General features: G+C 33.8%; 1 protein-coding gene across 1 annotated transcript in view; it reads left to right on the forward strand.

Moving 5' to 3' along the window:
• LOC111045659 (sodium/potassium/calcium exchanger Nckx30C) overlaps positions 1 to 21,634 on the forward strand; it is a gene marked incomplete in the record, with an annotated part of 193,805 nt that overhangs the window by 86,474 nt on the left and 85,697 nt on the right. The window contains 1 exon segment of the mRNA XM_039420220.1: positions 19,536 to 19,723. Within this exon segment, the coding sequence (XP_039276154.1) occupies positions 19,536 to 19,723 (188 nt within the window).

A 21,634-nucleotide genomic window follows, 5' to 3' on the forward strand; every position in this document is an offset into this window, starting at 1 on the left:
GTAATAACCGAAACCGGTCTTTCTAAGTATCAATAAATCTGTGGTTTTTGACAATTTCTTAGTCTTTTTCATTCAAAATGAGAAAAAACTTGACGTTTCTTACAACACTTTGTGTTTTATGACTATAAAATATTATTGATACTGCAATTTTGTTTATAATGTAGTTTAAATATGCACTGTAAGGTTGCTCTTCTATGAAATATGGGAACACTGCAGAATATAATTCATTCTTAATAATGCGATATTGATTTTATTGACCTTCGTTGGGAAGAATTGGATCTTTTTACTTATCACTCACCCTAACTTGGAATTGATCATGTTGAGAGAGTGTTGGTTTTGAGAGGAAGATTGATGATGTCTGTGACACGTCTAGGGTTGTAGTTATCCGCAACTTTCCCACTCGGAACCTCACAAGTCTTTAGTGAACACCTTTTTGATTGATTGTTGGTTCGGGACAATGTTGAGCCACTTCCAACAGAACAGAGTAGTATTGAGTGAATGGCAACGAGGAATGAGGAGGTACGATGCAAATCAAGATCCTGTAACGAGATCCATTCTAAAATATTCAATTGCGATTTTTTTATATTTCTGATACATTATTACTAGTATCTCTGTGAACAGTAGACCTCACGCATCCACAAGTATCTAATATCAGCTGTTTGAAATGTTAACAAACTCACTTCACGTTTGAATTTGTATTCCATTTGATAATTCATCCAGTTCCGTGATAATCTCTCCATCTGATGAAAATATTTCTCAACTATTTGAAAATTGATTTCTTCACAGTCAAAAATATTATAATTTCTTCAGTATCATTTAGTTCATTCAATTATTTTCAATTACCTATTAAATTTGTTTTTTTTTAAATTGGAGAATATTGATACTGATGGGCATAATAATACCATGACTGAAAAATAAAATATTGAAACCATACAGAAATATACACACGGCTACTCCAGACATCTGTGTAATGGATGCAATGAATAATATAATTCTATAGTCTGATTAATCCTATCTTCAAGGTAGATGATATATATATAGTGATATCGGAGTATAGAGGATTTCCTTTTCTTCTCATATTATCCCTGAAATGAAAAATTAAAAAAAACCTTGTGTATACATCGACGCGCAGTTAAAAAAGGAATATTCCTGCCAAATCTCATCGAATTCTATCAACGCGTTTGGCCGTAATCGCGTTACATACAGACAGACAAAAGAAAATCCGACAAAAGAAAAAACTTTACTATGTTCGGTCAATATTATTTGATAGCTTTATTGATTGAATATTATATAAAAATTGACTTTTTGAATGTATTTTTGGTAGTTTCTGCTTCTGAATATAATCTCATTTTCATTTATAGTGGATATTTTCATCATGATAAGATAATAACCTTCAAAGATGATTAAGAATTTATAGAAAAATTATTGAAAATAAATAAAATAGAAATTCATTCAAAAAATTCGATAAAAAATCTTTCTCCCATCGCATAAAAATAATGATGAAATATGAGTTTTTTAATTATTACTCTTCATAATCGGTCTATATTATTTATCTGAACTGATTATTTACTGAATTCGAAAGTTCAATAATATTAAGGGCTCTCCTTTTTTCTCACCTTGTAATTTAAATCTTGTTATGAATAAGTGTACAAATGAAGGTATGAATGGATTATCTCTGTGCTCAGAACAGCTCATTTTTATCCCATTCTCCATTAAAAAATTATAATATTGATCGTATTTGAAAACGTTTATTCTTATAATTATGAGTAACAGCGGATGTATTCCCTGTTCGTTCATAACCCCAAGGAAAATAGCTTAACCAATTATTGCTGATTCGTGCCATATAAATGCTGATTAGAACATATAAATCTTAGTACCCTTTTAATTTATTTTGTCACAACATGTTTTGGACATTATTGCCATTTTCGAGTCTTGAAAATTTTCTTGGACTTGAAAATGGCATTAATGTCCGAAACATGTTGTGACAAAATAATTAAAAAGGGAAGTGAGATTCATATTTTTATTCATATTAAAAGTAACCCTGAAGAATAAAGACAAATGCTGAGTAGACTTAGCATAAATATTCCATAAAGTAATAATTTATGAAAGTGAAAACCCAAAAGGCATAATCCTATTTCGGATTTTTTAATGTTATTCAAATTTGGGAGAGAAATAGTGCAGAGTATTTTTAGTTTTTCTCTCTCGATATGTGTTTTTTGTGAAAATAGAATGAATGAATAGATTAGTTGCATACCTTCACATCTACTAGAGATAGTAATCTATATATCCAGTTAATTTTTCCATTGTTTGACTTGTAATGAACATTTTTGTGGTATCTTCCAAGTATAGAATATTAAGTAATAGATTATTCCAGTTGAAACACTAGAGCTATCATTATTGTTTTAAATAGAAAGACTAAGAAATTGTCAAAAACCACAGATTTTATTGAAACTCAGAAAGACCGGTCTCGGCTGTTATACCATTGTCTCTGATAATGTCTATCATTCTCTCTTGAATAAGAAGTATAGCCATTCATGTACATGTAAATCTCAATTAATGAGTAAATCTGATGTGAGTATGGAAATATTTTATTAACGTTCCATTCCATAACCATAAAATGATGATTCCATACTTCTGCGGATATAAAAATCTGTCTTTGACCTCTTGAGCGATCATCTCCAAACTCCACTCACCAGTATCCCGTGGCGTTCAATTATGGAAAGTCGTGCAGTATTCATAGGCTTCAGACAGCATCATACGCTTTTGAGATCGGCGCAGACATGGAGGTGCTTTGTGTGATAACGCGTATAATACGGTGCACTCACACCGGATCCACGTTGTAGCGGGAAACACGTTGCTTAAATTTTGCAACACACAGAGCTCACGTCAGCTGGGGGTTGGTTAGTAGCTTGCAGCTTCATGAAACCTGGAAAGTGGGTTTTGAGCTTCATGAAACCTGAGAGTTCCATGATTCTCTGTGTCGGCGGCGCATGAATGCAGGCTAGCCACACAGCCAACTACCGTGATATGTTTGCTGAGCCGAGCAAAGTCTTCATTACTTTGAAAACTCGAGTACCGCAGTCCGTTGCAATCTTTTTAGCTTGTCAGACTAGTGCAGTTGAAATGTTATCTACTCTGAAATGCTATGATACTCTCTGAAATGCTATGATAAACGATAGCTAAGCTAACAATGATACCCTTGAATATGAAAGCTCACGTGTGCAGATAACCCATCATCCACTGCAGGCTTTTTCAGCTTGACTACTTGCTGCATCAACTAGAGCTGGACGAACAATTCAAATCTGTTGTTTCAAATTAACACTGTAACATGTTGCATTTTGATAGGTAGTCTTGTTTTCCGTCACTTCATATGGCTGAGCTATGAAAGCAAACACAATCCTTGACATTCAAATTAGAATATTGATATTTATTACTTATAACTAACAGAAAATCGTTTTAATGAACTGTTTAAATGCCGGAAAAACAAATATGATCTGAACTTTGGGTGAAATAGAAGAGGAAATTTTTCAAATTTGTGAGTTCAGTTATCATTGTAGATGCTCATTTATTACGTTATTTATCGATTCATTCAACACTCTCATGTATTTGGTTGGTGAGTATCAATTATTATTGTGGAGGTTGATTTATTGTGTAAATCCAATTCAATCAACACGTTCCTTTATTTGGTTGGGAAATTTAGATATAAGACATTGACTCTTCAAAATGTATGACATTGTTCTGTATAATATTTTATTCTACCGACGGAAATCAATGAGAAATTGCATTTGTTCACATGCCAATCAATAAATAATCATTATTATCAAACGAAAATGAAGAGTTGATGTAGCATTGAACTTTGGATTGTCTTCTAATAATAAATATTTGAATCCTGCGAGTTAAAAAGAGAAAAGAACTATCGAGCTCTGATCAATAATATTTGAACTAAACAACAGCTGTAGTTTTTTGTAAAGTGTGAAGTTTTTAGCTCAAAAATTTCTAGTTTCATTCAAAATTTAGACTTTTTAAAAAATTATTAAGTTACTGTTCTAGATTTTTCAATTTCAGACTCTAATAGTATCTATTTGATTCAAAATTTGCTCGTTTATCTGAGTATTGAAGAGTGTAAATTGTATTTTGAAAAGTGAAAGTGACATAACCAACATTTTGATTTGGACAGTATAGTATAAATTGGAAATGGGACAGTTTTGGGCATGAGCCTGTTGTGCCTTTCCTAATGTTAAGTATTTCTACACAATGTGATGAATAAATAAATAAATAAATATTGATATTTTGTGATGAATTGTTATTTTTCGTTCATGTTCCATAAGCTGCAAAAACAGATTAAAGAACGTAACTTCTGTCAGTAATTGAGAAAGATGAGTCAGCCTCCGACAGCTAATCCTTCGTTAATGATGAACGACCCTTGTGTTTTAAATCGCAATGAGAAAGATTTCTAAAGGGAGTGATTCTTGAGAGACTTTCTATCGTAACGGACATTCTACTGAGATATTTAGCTCGTAATTGACTCCAAATGTGATACATTAAATTCAGAAAGGAATCAACACTATCAACTGCCCATGTTTTCTCTATCTATAGTCTAATCATCTAATCATATTAAGTGAGCAAATAGGCTCATCTATCAGGGAATAATACCCAGAGAAAAAGCCTTAACAGCGTGCATTTTGAAGAATAATGAGCTTTCATGTTTGCATCCACTGCTCTGTATGAATACTGTGTCTGATCTATTGAAGATTGAATAAGTGTTCTCTTCTAATTTACAGTACCTATTCAGATGTAATAATCATATTGTCTACACCAAAATATAGCTTCTCTCTGATAAGAAAATTGATGCAATAATATTGGAAACAATACATAATTTTCCATTATTTCATAACCAATTTCACTTCAGTTTTTTAAGAATATTAAGTTTGTTTTTTGGTCCTGCAAAATTATATCTTCAATATGTGAATATTTCATAATTTAGTCATTAGAATGTGAAATATTTCTTCTATGTTTGGTTTTGAAGCATCTAAATTCAAAAAAAATCTACGTTGTGAAGATAATTAAGGACTGATAATTTTGTGGAGTTGAGAACTACAAGACAACCCATTTCGGACTATGTGTAACCTTATCTAAATTTGGGAGAGGAATAGCACAAGGTTACCTTATTTTTCCTCTCCCTATCATTTTGATGATGTACTTATTGTATTATTGTATCAAACAATATAGAATAAAGTATACTTCTTGTTCAGGCATACTACATTTGAATAATGTACACTACATTGATAGCATAACTACCTGTAACATCTTCAGTAGTCACAATCTTGGTTAATATTTACAGTCAAAACATAAGTAACTGTTTCTGAAGGACATTTTCTCAGATCAAATGTTCTTTGCTGAGGGTTGGGCTGATGGATGATTATGAGAGATGATTCTAAACCACTTTTGATGATAAGAGTTTGAGATTTTCATTTGCAATTGAACAGAAAAAGTTTTGGAAGATAGCACGGTCTCAATATTTGTTCACAAATAAGAAGATTATTTATTGCAAGAATAATACATTGATGTTATCAAATACCACTATAAGGTACCGTATACTATATATAGCAATAGAAATATTAAGTAGCCTACGTATACTTTCCTTTATCACAACACGACTAGTCTCAACTCTTAAAGAGCAATTTCCAAGTGTGAAATTGTAAATATAGAATGATTTAAAACTTGAGAATGCCTCTTGAAGAGTTTATAGCATTGGAATCAAGAATCAAGAATGTTTTATTGTCACTAATGAAATTGCATTGACAAAAGTCACTCCATCTGGATACAGTAATATTGATACTCCGTTTGATATATGCAACTTACCACTTCGTGAAATATGCTACTATACCCCTATACCACTATACCAATTAATAAGAACAATATAAAAACCTTGTGGTATTCTTTATTATTAAGAACTTTAAAATATTTAAACAAAATATATTTTGTTTTTGTAAATATTTTTTCACCACTATACAACTATAACACAATAAACCACAACATTAATGTCTCACTTTTTGATTATTGAGAAATACCACATCATCTCTTCCCAAACAATCAAATCATCATGAATCAAGTCAAGCCCTAGTGGCTCAGGAAGGAGCAGACATCGATAATAGTTTTGCTAGGAGGAAAAACCTTGTTTCATTCAACAAACGTGAGAACGCATGAAAATTGAATCCAATCGTATTATGAAAAGAGAAGCTAATTGGCATACTACTCGACCAGAGTATTACGGTTGACTGGGCTGAAGGAACAAAACTTTGTTTGCATGAACTCTTTCCTGATGGCTAGGGGTTGAAAAGTGGACATAATCTCAAGATAATATTGAGGTTGGGAGGAGGAAGCTTGCGCCGACGACCGAAATGGGGACGTTTGTAGAAAGGATCGAAGTCGTCTGTGCTTTTGGTTGATTCGGGGGGGGGGTGGGCGATGTGGGGGTTGAAAGAGGGGTAAGTCGGTACACTTTATGCAATCGACACTGTGTTTGTTGTGGGGGGAGGGGGGTGGCATCCAAACCCTGGAGGATAATGGGCAGCACATTAAGGTCGCTCTCCCACTCCACAATTTAGCATACAGTTTGCCAGTAATCTGGGCAACGCAAAAAGCGGCAGCAGCCAAGGGGTGAAACTTCACAACTTGTACTGGTTGGAGGAGCTGCTGCTGATGAGAACGAGTAGCCGTTAAACTGTAATGGAGAGAGGTGAAAAAGTGAACTGCGGTGGGTGAAAGCTTTCCAAACGAAAGTGCATTGGAGAAGACAAGGAGGGCAAAAATGTCATCAATTTGAAGAGTGAAGAAGGCTCATTACTGAGTTCAGTGATTGAATTCCGAGCGTTCAGTGTCTGAATGGCTCATCTTTTTTGCTACCCGAACAGGTCTTCGGAGCTACTCTACTTCTACAATGTTTATGATTTTCTCGAATTCAGATGTGTCAGAAAGATCTTCCAGCTTTGTATTTTTATAACATCCTGGAGAGCCGCCAGTGGCCTAATCTTCAATAATTCTCCTATATTGCAATATTGCTTCTGCTTAATGTGTCTCTTATTCCGGAAAAAGAAAAGTTTGGGTACGGCCTGTTGGTATTCTTCTGATTATGTATTTGATTTGTGAATTTTGTAAAATGAATAAATAACCATTCCATTCCTACTATGGAAAGTGAGAGTCACGTTATCTATATAGATAAGTGAGAGTCACCTCTCCTTAAATTTTTCTCCTCTCTCCTCTCTCATCTACGAATAATGTTCGTAAATGAAGGTAAGCGGTCGGAAGTAGCTACTTTTGCAGAGTGTGCTGACGGCGGCGAGCGACAACAGACTGATGATAAACAGAAGTAGCTGTAGACAAGGATTGAAAATTGATGATGCATGTATACAATTTTTAGACTCTTTGGTTTATTTTGTTATAGCTCTGTAGGTAGTGTAAAATATTTTTTCCTCTTTGTTTCGTGCATTTTAATTATAGTCTTCTAATTTTCCCTCTGGACTATCGTGAATATTACCAAAGTCTTTATTTTTTGTATTAGTATCTGGCCTCATTCAAAAAACTTAATAATTCTACTACTCAAAGAAGGAAGTAAATTTATTCATATTTTTAATTTTTGTTTTTTCATTATCTCTGTGATTTGAGTTTGCAATGTATTTCTGTAGCTTGGTGTTGGCCATTGGTCTCTTTAGACCTGGCAAAGAAAATTGAATAAATCAATCAATGAATCTCCACAAAATTTCAAGTTGTTTGACAAGAATATCTATGTAATACAATACAATAGCCTATGGTACAGGTCTTTGTGGAAGGCCTATTCTTACAAGGTCTTCATTTCCATATAATTTCTCCTGGTTTACTGAAGATTTGTTGGTATTTTTGGGGGGAATTCATTACAAATAAGATGATTATGAGGGATGGCTTAGTTATTTGCAACGCTGCTGAAGAGGAGAACACCATCAAGAGATCACTAAAGATTAATGTAGGCGGAGCAGAGTATAATTCTCCTAATACAGTCAACAGAAGTGGCATCGTTAGAGAAACATATACTATCCAAATATGAATCTCTGACACTGCAAATAACACAACAACAAGCAAATTCGTATAATCACAAATGTAAGCAATGCTAGTGTCACTAGAGTGATTACATCATGAAAATGAATCAAACATGATATATAAACATTAAATCAAACTTGTCCACATCATAACCAATTTGTAGTCATCATCACAAGTAGTTAACCAATGCATTAGAAACTGAATTTCCGATATAATGAGAGCAACAATAGTAGACAGTATCTATAATTGACCGAGCGAAGTGAGGTCTAAGTCGACGGTTTGGCATTTCTCTTAATGTTTATATGTTGCGCATTTACGGCAAAACGCGGTAATAGATTTTCATGAAATTTAACAGGTATGTTCCTTCTTAAATTGCGCGTCGACGTATAAACAAGGTTTTTGGAAATTTTGCATTTCAAGGATAATATAAAAGGAAAAAGGAACCTCCTTCATGTGCCAATATTAGAGTAAAAATTAGACTATAGAATATTATTCATCATAAATCAGCTGTCTAGTGGACTATAATACTACCCGTTCAAAAACATTGAACATCTTGAAAATGTATCTTTCCATCAACGTTAGTATACAGTTGACTAAAATACTGCCCGTTCAAAAATATCGAACATCTTGAAAATGTAACTTTCCATCAACGTTGTATTACAGCCAGACCTGATAACAGCGCTCACACTCACATTCCGGGACGACACGTCACGGTACGATAGGACAGAAAGCTCAATGTTTATTTAGGATTATTCTAGACATTTTTAATTGATAAATTATTTATTAATTTTTGAGAAAACATAACAACAGGTCAATGTAACTTACTGAGCGCGAGGTCTACTGTTCACAGAACTACTAGTATATGTCTACTTACTTTCATCATTCATCATCATCATTTGAAACATCTTTATCATCATTATACAATATGATGATACATGAGACAACATTTTGCATTGTCAACATTTTGAATAATAATTTGCATCGTCAAATCATTCGAATAAATTTCTATAAAAAATTGAATCTCATTTCTCCTTAAAGTATATTGCATTGCGTCACATCAAAATATCAAGAAAAACAATATTATCTTGGTAAGTAACGAGGTATCTATGGGTAGTTGGGTGATTCAATATGAGTGTATTCACCATCCAAATTGTATGTTAATAACAGTAATCATTCAATAATTTTGAAACTGAGACTGAAATTTTATTCACAACATGTTTTACAAATGTTTTTACAATGTAATTATTAGGGAAAACAGTATCATGATGGAAGAAAAAAACTTCAATAGCTTGATAGCTGTGGTAGAAGTTCAACACTATTAATATTGAATAATATATAATCAGTATATATATTCAGTATACTATAATTCCATTCTTCATTGATATGCATCTTCATCTTCATCATCATTATGATCTCCACTTCAAATATTGGGTTTATAAATCAAACTGTTCCGGTACCCATCTCTTCCTTGGCACAACTACATCTTTTTGAACTTCAAGTGGCATTCTATTCAAATAATTTCATAAGGTGCGTCTATTTTGTAGAACTATTTCATGCAGAAGATCAGCCGATAAAACCTGTCTCTTATCAGTATTTCTGATTCTATCAATAATAACTCCAGGAAATACACTCCTAATAAGTCTCATTTATGCAGCTTCAACTCGACTGTCCATTTTCCGTGTGTGTAATATGAATAAATCTTCAGTGCTTTTTTATTCAAGTGACATTCTATTCAAATGATTTCATAAGGAGAGTCTATTTTTTAGAATTATTTCATGCAGAGGAGCAGCCGATATAACCTGTCTTATATCAGTATTTCTGATTCTATCAATAATAATTCCAGGAAATACAATCCTAATAAATCTCATTTATGCAGCCCGAATTCGACTGTCCATATGAATAAATCTTCAGTGCTTTTTTGTAAAGTGGAGTCGAATAGTATACTCCAAGTAAGCATCCTTAAGATAACTTTTCATAAACAATTCAGCATCTGCACAAGTGGAATCTCAATTTCACTTCTATTCTAAACTAAGACCGTTATTTATGATAAAGCATCTTGAACAATTTTACAGCTGAAAACATGCCTCCATTCCTCCCAACGCAGAAATAAGATAAATAGCGTTGCGGTCCTATGACGTGGTTGAGTATGAGTTGAGGTGTCGAAGTGTGAAGGATGGACGCTGCCAGTTGTGATTGCACATCTCTTCGGAGGAGAGAGAAAGAAAAACATCTGATAAATGTACCGGGATTAAAATCCTCTTGGGCGAACCTGGTTTCCAATTCCCTCGAGAGCTATCTTGGCTCTGCTGCGGCAACTGTGAAAGAAAACTTTCTCATTCATCATCTTTCCGGTTTCTTTTAATGCGTCAGGATCAGATGCGCTCATTTCCAAGTTGTCCCAGGCACTGCGTTTCGTTTCGCTCCATACCCTTTCCAAATGTCTTGTCTTGTGTCAGACTCTTTATCAAACAAGTTGTGATTTCTTCACCAAGTATGAGACTGAGACTGATCATCAGCTCGAAGAGAATCGTCCACGAAAAGAGTTTGCTTTAAAGACTTTGATTGAGTTTAAATCAATCAAATCGTGGATATACATTTTTACAAACATGTTGGGTATCATTCAATAGAGAGAGCGACATTTTGCGAGACTGTACTACTTTCGAAGAGGATCATCCACAAAAAAGTTTGTTTCAAAGACTTTGATTGAGTTTATTTCAATCAAATCGTGGATATACATTTTTATAATCATGTTGGGTCTCATTTAATAGATATAGCAACATTCTGTGAGACTAGACTACTTTCGAAGAGGATCATCCACAAAAAGAGTTTGTTTCAAAGACCTTTTGAATCAAATCGTGGATATGAGTTTTCACAAACATGTTAGGTCTCATTTAATAGATAGAGCAACATTTTGTGAGACTAGACTACTCTCGAAGAGGATCGTCCACAAAAAAGTTTGTTTCAAAGACTTTGATTGCGTTTATTTCAATCAAATCGTGGATATACATTTTTACAAACATGTTAGGTATCATTTGATAGATAGAGTGACATTTTGTGAAACCTTACTACATCAACAATTCCCTCAACACGGGTATAGGCCTATACAGTACCACACAATGACAATAAAATAGTGGATTTTACAAGCATGTTGGGTTCTATAAATGGATTTTTGTAAGACTAGACATGACTGCATCTAGACTAATCAAGAATAATGAAATAAAACATAAATATATTGTTCTACCGGTTCATATTTGGTACAGGACCATGGTTTCCTGACCACACAGGTCACATTTTCAAGCTGACAGTTCATTGACAGTTGACACAACATTGACAGTGACTCAGTCGAATTTTTAATCAATAATATTCTCAATACAGGGATAGACAGTTCCACACATGGTGAGCTCAGCTTGCTAAGCTCATATTGTGTGTAATTGCATTCTGCCGTCCATTAAGGAGAACAAATTGATCTACATGAGATAATTCACTCAAATAGTTGTCTCATGAGTAGTTGAATATTTGTTACGTTTTTGCAGCATAGTGTTCATACGAACATGAATTCTCTGAAAACGAATTACATTGATATTTAGGATATGGAAATATCTAATGATCGCCACTAACTACAGGACAAGATTGTGTTGTGCACTGGTGTGTACACACAGGTTGAAAGAGTTTGTCTAACTTGTACATACATGTTAAACACAATTGTTTAAACAATTGTCTAATCTAACAATTGTTTTAACAATTGTCCTGACGTTAGTGAACTCCATAACACTTTACGATTCGGATGAATCTCCACATCGTGTGATAACGGATAATTCTTTCCAGAGTGAGTGATGATATCTATTGAAGCAGCCATTCTTTTCACGGATTAGCCTTCTGTCCCAATTCGAAGTCAGGTTCAATTAGAATCATGTTCATTGCAATTTAATGGATATTCTTAATCAATTTCAATTCTATTCAGTTACCACTTATCACTCACAGTCACGTTTCTGAAAAATAAATTGAATGATAATAATGAATTTCATTTCTCAAGAATCACAATACAAAATTGTAGAAAACAATATCCAACGGAGCTATTGGTTGAAGAGTTTCAATGCAGATTTAACTCCAATCACTAACGAATCGTGTTATCATTATCAACTCCCTGTTATTTAACGGTGTTGATAACTCTCCATTTACCTGTTTTCACACTGTAATGAATGAATCTACAATGTCTCCATCTATGCCACTCACCTTTAAATTAAAGCAGGATTAATAATAATAATGAATTTTATTCCTTACGAAGCACAATACAAGATTGAAGAAAACAATAACGCAGCTATTCGTTGAAGAAGGATGATACGGATTTCATTATTCTCAGAAATAATCATAGATAGGGGAACGATAGTTCAGTACTCTCCAAATCCACGTATTTTTCTATCAGCTGGAAGCTGTTTTCTCGATGCAGATTGTCCTCCAGGATAACTCTACAAAATGTATTCGCCAAGCATCATTTTTCCATGAAAGAGCTATCTATTTTGCATATTCGCTCAGGAGAAACTCCACTTCAACAGCACTGTGGGTTCAAGTGAAAGTTGTAATTTCATATCTGTCACAATCTATTTCGCCCTAATAGCCGAGCGGCGTATTTCATCCTTATAGCTTTGGAAGGATGAAACGGATAGCTGAAACGAAAAACTCGAATTAAAACGCTATTTGTCTCTATCCATTAACAACAGCCATCAACATTCAGCCTTAATAACACTGCTCAGATTTACAGCTGTCACTTAAGGGGCGAGCTCGGTATCCTCCATTGCCTCTAACTAGACTCCATCGCATTAATATTTTGAATAGCTTCTGCTTATCCCACAGTTTCCAGAAGCATTAACTTACAACACAGCTACTGTAGTAAAGCGCAGTCAAAACAACCATTATTTTCAGCTCTCTCAGCTGAAGTGCTCTTGCAAAAAGAGAGCTAAAGTGAAACCTTTGTACAAATACTGCAGCTCACTCACTTCTACTCATGTTTATCTGATTGAATCTAACACTGTACACTTCAGTGCAGCAAAAAAGTGTTCCAGAAATCTCAAACAGACATTATTGCTTGTAACATTGTTATTCCTACAACTGGTTGTTCTTAAATGATGATGAATGAACAAAACAAAAATTAATGTTGACAATTAATCCCATGCAGAGGCAAGCTCCAGTTGTGCATTATTGATTAGTGATATATTTCATATTTATAACAATAGTATTATATCGTCTGCAAGTCTTCATTCCAGTGTTGAAAATTGATATAAAATTTATATCCTTACTTTAGGACAATTGTTAGCACAAAAAAGAGGAAAAATTAGAACGGTCATAGGAGAAAGTAGTCAGTGTTGGTGGAACTAAAAATGATTCATTCTCTATCGTTACTGAAACTCTTAAGCCGCGTTTACACCAAAGATATTAACAAAATATTAATAGCTTAATCTTTATAGATTCTATTAGATTTAACGGACCTTGACAAAAACATCATGTTCATCATGTTTATGATGAGTTATGTTCAATCTAATAGAATCTATAAAGATTGAGTTATTAACATTTTGTTAATAACATTGGTGTAAACGCAGCTTGAGTCAAAAGATTGAACGTTTTCTAATTCTCAAAGACAGGTATAAATATAATCATTTCATATGGAGATGAATATATTTCTGTTTGAACTTAAAATTTTATATGGAAACTAATAATCAATTTGCTACAAATTGAATAGATTAAGAGGAAAAAAAAGAGAAAACTAAAAGCAAGAAATCTTAATAGTGAAAAAATCTCACTCACACAAAACATTCACACACACACACACCCACACAATCACACTTACACTCACACCTCTAAAGAACATAGAGTAAAACGACTAGTTAAGCCCTCCCCCCCTGATCCACGCCACGACAGCCGCACTGAACCGGCGTTGACTGTCGAGCAGCTAATATGAGCTGGCAGTGAATTCCACAATCTAATCGCACTAACATGGAATGACTTATTATATAGCTCAGTTCTGTGAATTGGAAGTGAAAGAGTGTAGACAATTATAAGAAGGCTGTTGAAATTATAAGATTATGCTGAAGATTATTAAAGAGATGACATTTTTCCATGCTATTATTTCGAAATTCAGAACTCAACTAACCTGAAACTCAATTCATATGTAGAGAACAGAACAGACGACCAAACACAAGCGGTGTCTATACTTGCATATTTAGCGTTACGTGAGTAGCACATTCCAACCTTTCACTATAAAACAAATTAAGGCCACAGGTAAGTCGAATCAGCTGATGAAAAATCTTTAGAATACGTGAGATTTGCTCCAGAGTTCAGGAGCATAGGATAAGAGTATAAGGTAAAGAACATTCATATAAAAATGAGCAAATTCTTATGTTTCTATCTCATGCTCATGAGCAGAACCTTATGCTCCGTGCTCAGGTTTTATTCATATGACCCATTGATTCATTCTCTATTGTTACTGAAACTCTTTGTAAAGATTAAACGTTTTCTAATTCTCAACAGGAATAAATATATAATTTCTTATGGAGATGAATATATTTCTGTTTGAACTCAATAGGTATTGAATATAGACACTAATAAAATAATCCATATAGTATATTGACTGACTCAAGTTTAAAGACTTGATATTTTATTGTTAAGACGAGGTATCCGACCGACTGATTCAAGATCGATACTACATAATATATCGGATGATTATCGACAGTGATGCATATAAAAAAATTCACAGTTCATTATAATTTCCTATATAACCTACTTACTGCAGTACTAATAGCTCTGGAATCAAGTCGGCAATAATTGGAGAAGTATTTCTTTTTTGCTGAGAGCCTTGAGAATTTATATGGTAGTGACATTGATAAATAATATGTAGTTCATCTTGCAATGTTTGACGTTTCGCTAAAAATTTGAAGTTCGGTAGCTCACATTAAAAATAGGAAGTCTCATAATGGAAAGATTGTATGGAAACTGATTGTAGGTAGGAACAGCCTACCCCTTGTCTGCAAGAAAGTTGTGAAAGAAGAAGGTTGTATAATAACCCATAACTAGATTCACCAACAAAGTTAATCATTGATAATATGATCTTTCTATTCGGTTTTGTAACTCATAGCTTCACCAACTACCTAACAAAGCATTTATCTATTAGTTTGTTATAATCAGGTTGTGTTTGGTCTCCCAGAACATTTTATCAATGCAAAATATGATTACCAAAATAAGTCCTTGAAGTTCACATTTTTCATACACAATCATTATTCATCATATTGATTATTTTAATTCGCAGTTTCAATACAGATTCTAAATTACCACAATTCTGATTTTTACAGGTAAAGCAGATTCTAAAACGGGTAAGACATTTTGCGGGTAAAATCATGATTGTTGGAAAGTAGGCTTATGGCAGTGAATGAGATCTATTTGTTGTTTTGCTCAGCGATTGATTTATTTGGAGAGGCTAGCGAAATTTATTGGGCAAATTCCGAACATTGAATCAACTTTCCCAGCGAAATCCCTGTTATGGAAATGTAGGCGCTTGTGTTTGTTGATGTTGTTTTCAGTACATGGAAATCGCATTTCTGGATAGAGCATGTGCAACAACGCTTCTGCTTACATGTTATGAGTGTAGAGTTTATTCCTGTTGTTTGAAGCGTGTACTCCCACTAATTATTCATGATCAAAGTTCGATATCATACGTCAATAACAAACAAACATGAATCATAGCCTTGAACATCAGTACGCACAACCAACTCCAAGTAGCCTATGATTGCTGTTGTATTTTGAGGCAGGCATCCAATTCGCTTGTCTGGTATGTCATACATCGTGTTTCACATTATCTATCAACTTCATCAACCACATTTGAATGTCGCATAGCTCCCACCAACTCAGATTTTCTACAATAATTACTAATTGCAAAATTTCAATCAAGATAATTTCAAGATGTATTCCATCGATGGATTATGATACACAGACTGAGATTTACTGTATTTGTCAAAAAGGAAAATTTACGTTCAATCAGAAAGTACTGGCCAACATATTAATGAATTGATTGATTATTCATTTACATATTGAACTTCTATTATATTTGAAAAAATATATAAATAATTTTAAGTAACATTTATCATTTTTTTCCGACTAGTAATGACAAGAATCCGACTAGAAACATCATGCACAGTGTAAGTTCTAACTTGCAAGACATCATCGAACTTGACCTCAATATAATCAATTCTTGACCAAACATGATCGAACTTGACCTTAATTGCTCATCAATTTCAGAAGGGTTGGAATCGGAAATAGAGAAGGTTCATTTATCAAGTTTCCCTCATTTTCCTCAAGTTTCTTTCATTGATAAAACTATGATGCTCAAACTTTTAAAATGCTATGAAGAAAGGAACTGATTTTAAAAATCATTGAAACTTTTTATCAATGATGATAACAAAAATTACGAGACTTGTAAGAATGCTTTCCATTAAGTAAAAGCCTTGTATGAGCAAACAAGAATGAAACCAATTCGCCTATCAATTTTAAATTAAATTCAGATATTTTTGTAGATTGTTAGATGACAAAGTACCTTTTACTGTACGATTGATGAGAAATAAATAATACTATATAATTGGGTTGAATAGAGTCAATCTGACAATTATAATGGAAGACTTCTTGTGTTTAGGTGAAAAATATTATTGAGCAATTCAATGGAACTCGTACTGGGCTATCATGCCTGTTGTTTTCAAAGATGTATTGCTTTTTTCGAAATTGATAAATAAAATAAATAAACTCGCAGTACGCTACTTATATTCTATACTCTTATCCCGCTATGAATGGAACTAGAATGATAATCATGTTGGTGAAGCGTGTTGAATATATAGATATCATGAACTCTCTTGAGGATTCCCTTCCATTTATCATTCTATATTCTCCCCAAGAAATCGTCCATTCTAATCATCGATGGCTTATCGTATATCTAGCATGCAAAAAAAATCATCGCATACAATTCCTGAATCATAGCTTTGCATAGTTAAAAAAGTAGCTTTGAGTCGAAACAAATAATTTGGAAGTCTGAAAATTCCTTTGCTATAGCTTTGTTGGTATGTAGTATCAATGTTTTCCTATGCTCATTCTAAGTGATTTTTGAACTTTCGAAGCTGTCTACTAAGAGTGGAGATAATCCATACCTTTTATGTATCATCTCAGAAAAGCTTAGGTTATTCCCTTTTTTTTTGAGAATTGTGAGGAAAATTACGGTCCACTTGTGCAACGAACTGTTTGTGGAGTTGATAATAATCTTTATTAGTCATCTTCCTCAGATACTACACTTATGACGTGAATGATTGTACTAGTTTTATGATTGTTAATAGATCTCTCAAGTAGATCTTGTTAAACTCGATTTTTTATTGAAGCAAAAAATTGATAAGATTATGATACAGCAAAGAAATTTGAGACTTCACAACTACTTTTTTTTCAAATTCCTCCTCTTACCCCAATTCCTATCACTTCTTGTCTTGAACTTGCTTTCTGTGTTATTTTGGTCTCATAAAACAGGAAATGAACAGATTGGATATTGTTGGATAAGAAAGAATCACAAGACTCTGTTTGAAGAAAAATAACGCATGGTCTCAGCTGTGTACTTATTTGCTCTGCTATACGAGTATTGATTCACGCCTTCGATACAATACGCCTCACGTCAAGTATAAAAATAATACCCTGTGTTATTTATATAGCCCTTCAAAAGGTTATTCAGAGAGTGAAGGCATTATTCAGGAAGAAAAGGTTGCATATACAAGAAAACTATAACAATGAACAAAAACAAACTTTGGGATAGATCTAAGAGCTTCTTCATCACAAATGAATTGACGAAAAGAAAGACACTTTGAACCTCTGTATCAAAGAGATTATATTCATGGATGTAAATCCATTTGTGAAAGTGTAGAACTATAATTAAACCATTCTAATGTAAGAACAATATTCAACCAATGGTTCACTTTTCAACTCCAATACAATAGCTCCACATCGAGTATAAAAATCGTATCCTAAAACACTCGCTTGAAGATAGCATGAATTAGGGTTATTTGGAATAAACCATTTCTTGAAAAATGTTTGCATTGTAGAAGCAAACTAGAGGTACTGACTAACATCTGTCTACTAACTTTGGGTACGAGGTACCTTTGTGGTACTGAGTATGTGGTCATGAGACCAATCTCGTAGATAAACACTTCCAAATATTCCATAATTCAAGTCAAAAGCTAATCCGATTTTTTTTTAAATCAACTCAATTGTTTTCAAAACCCGCTTACATAAAATGTACATCAAAATTGAAAAAATATCAATATATTTTTGCTGATCACCCCTTATTGAGCATTAATTGCGGGCTTCACAAAAAAACCTTATTTATCTCTCTATCAGGCCACATTACAGAGTTGTTTTCCTCGAAAGGTTTGTAGAATCATATAAGCGATTTGCGCATGCATTCGAATTTAAATTTGGTGTCGACAGAAACATGCAGATAATATCTGATTATTATTCTCCACGTACTCCCTGTTGTCATTTGATTTAATTTAGAACTATGATAATAATTATGTTAGGCATTATCCAAAGCCACGATTACACTAGAGTTCTTCACAAATATTTTTTTTCCAATAAGTTGTCAATTAAATGTAATTTGAATTAATTTTTGCTGTGCTTCCTAAGAAATTAACAACAGATTGCTGAAATCAGATTTATTGAAATCTCAGTTGTCAACTTAAGTTTCAAGATCATTGATCTACAGAATGAGTCGTCCATGTAACGTGATTGAAAAATATCATCATAGTAGCATAAGTAGATACCTCGTGGTATAGGGCGTTATATTCCAAATTTCACCCAACCTGACAGTCCATGTAGCTTTTTTCGTGAAGCTATATGAAGATGATATGTCTCTCATTCTGTGCCGTTCTTACACTCTCACCTGATTGACAGTAATTAACACACTTCATTATTATATATAAATAACATTAACTAAATAGTAATCGGCTCGAGATAACAAAAATCGGATTAAAATTTGGAACATGAACTCATATATACTCCCTCTTATACTGTGCCGTTCTTATTCTCTCACCTGGCCAGAACAGTAGTAATCGGCAGTAGTTGGCAGTAATCAGCTTCAGTTAAAGAAACCGGCTTGAAATTTGAAACATGAACGCCCTACACCATGTGATATCTGCTTATGCTTTCTCCAATAAAGTTGAACTCAAACTCTAGTTCAAATCATACACTGACTCAATTGGAACAGATTATAATAAATGCAAGCATACATTGATTAAACGAGTTTAATAGTCAAGAAAAAACTTTGGAGAAAGCGAGCCTAAACAAGTAACAATTGATACAATAATTGCTACTGTAGATTTAACTGATCCATAAGATATAATTCTGTGTGATTTGAATGAACTGAAATGATTGCTTGTTTTTGTGTTGATCGACAGGTAAAGTGGACGAGAAGGCGACGCAGCTGCATGCGATAGCGTCGCTCAAAGTGCTGTTGGACGCGACGAAACCGCACAACGGAGCGGCCAGCAGTTCGGCCGCCAATCACGTCGACAAAGCGCTCGAAACGCAATTGGCTCAGTCCGAGGCCAATGGCGTCGCTCTCAACGCTCAAATCGATCCGATGGTCAGTCGATCTATTCAAATTTATTCGATACTCACCCACTTATACTCGATGTATAAGTGGTAAACAATTCACACTATGCGAGAAATCTGAAATCCTGTTCTGATGAATGAACAACTTCATAACTGAAATGCAATTCAAACATTATATACAACGCTTAAGTCATTGCTCTGCTCAAATCGATCTAATGGTCAGTCGTTTTATTCTGTAATTCGATATTTTAGAGAAAACTAGAATAGGACCTATTGTTGATGAGTTTATAGCAAGATCTTTCTCAAATTCAATTCCACTCTCAGAAATACCATCATTCTACTTTCATTTCCAGTTGATCTATGAAGCTATTAGTATTTACCTACTGATTCACACTATTAGAGAAAACTGGAATTTTGTTTATGAATTAATTAAACTTATTAAAGTCCTTTCTCGAATTCAATACGACTCTTGGAAATACCATTACTCTAGTTCAAGTTTCCCCAATCAACCATTCAATAACCTCAAACTCGGAGAGTGTACATTTTCCTGAGTTCTTTGGTCACCCCGAATTAATAATAGTAATTCAAGATGACGGTCTCTTGATCCTTTCGTATTGAAACCCCATTTTGTATTAAAACGCCTATATTCAGTCAATTATTTATGAAAATGAACGATGTTGTTCACTTGCTGACTGCAGTAAGTCCAGTCAGTTTTGGCCTATTTTCAGGAACCCATTAAAATCGAATATTATGGTTTCTTTATCCATTCCGAATGTATTGGAACACTATTTTCTTGATTTAAAAGCCGATATGCAGTCAATTATTTATGAAAATAAAGTAAGTTTCCAATATTTATGTCAGATGCAGGAGTCTCCAGGGTATTTGATGGATTGTTGATTGGATATTATTTTTTTAATATTAATGTTTAATATAATTATATGTAATCCAGTAGTAGAAGATATAAGTAGTCCAGTCAGTCCTGGCCTTCTTTCAGGTACCCATTTCCAAAAGGACTGCATGTCGGTGTTCGAAACAACATAATAGTGTGATAATATTTCATTTAAACTGCATTTCTTCAACCTAAATTCCATCTAAATGTTGCTATTGATGATACGAGACGCTTCCTATCCATTTATAAAGAGGAGAATATTGAGAACGTTGTTTGTTAGAATTATCAATCGTATTATTAAAACTATTCAATCCCACAAATTAAATACTAGTAAAACATAATTTTAATACTGGACTTTTTATGTAACTACGATTGAACGATTCAGCAAATCCATTAAGAGATCTATTACAAGAGATACCATATCACCATTAGGTTGTGAAATAGAATCTCCACTTTAGTGGAATCTCCGTATTCAGATACCTGGTATCTACGGAGAAATGTCAGCCGTTCATTTAAACCCCGTATGAAACACATGCTGATAAATGCAACCATATCTACCAGTAAACATGGTTTAGAGTTGAACGTAGTGTTAGCATATGGCCCTTAGACTTCGAAATGTGATCTTTCAACCACTTCATCGCTTCCACAAGTCAGGTTATCACTTCCGATATTCACTAGGATCATGTTGATGCTCATTTGCTTTTAACGTAGTAATAATTAATGATACATAATCTTCATGAGTATCAAAATACATGATGTGATAGCACTTTCCATCAAGATGTCTAGAGGCAATTGTTTGACAAGCGGAATGGAGGTGAGATTGCTGGTATTAATAGCAGTTGATTAAAATTGATAATCTTGGATAACAAAGCGAGGAATATTCAGAGATAAGCCTCCAGGGTGGTCAGATCAATACGGCCGTGGCTCTGTGCTGTGTGCTGACGCAAGCAGTGGCGGGTTGAGTAGAAAACTAAACCAGGAGGGAATAGAACACTCACACGCCAACATCATTCGTTGTATCAAATTCCTATCCACTCGCATTTAGCTCACATC

Source organism: Nilaparvata lugens, chromosome 2 (assembly GCF_014356525.2).
Source record: "Nilaparvata lugens isolate BPH chromosome 2, ASM1435652v1, whole genome shotgun sequence".
Lineage (NCBI taxonomy): Eukaryota > Metazoa > Arthropoda > Insecta > Hemiptera > Delphacidae > Nilaparvata > Nilaparvata lugens.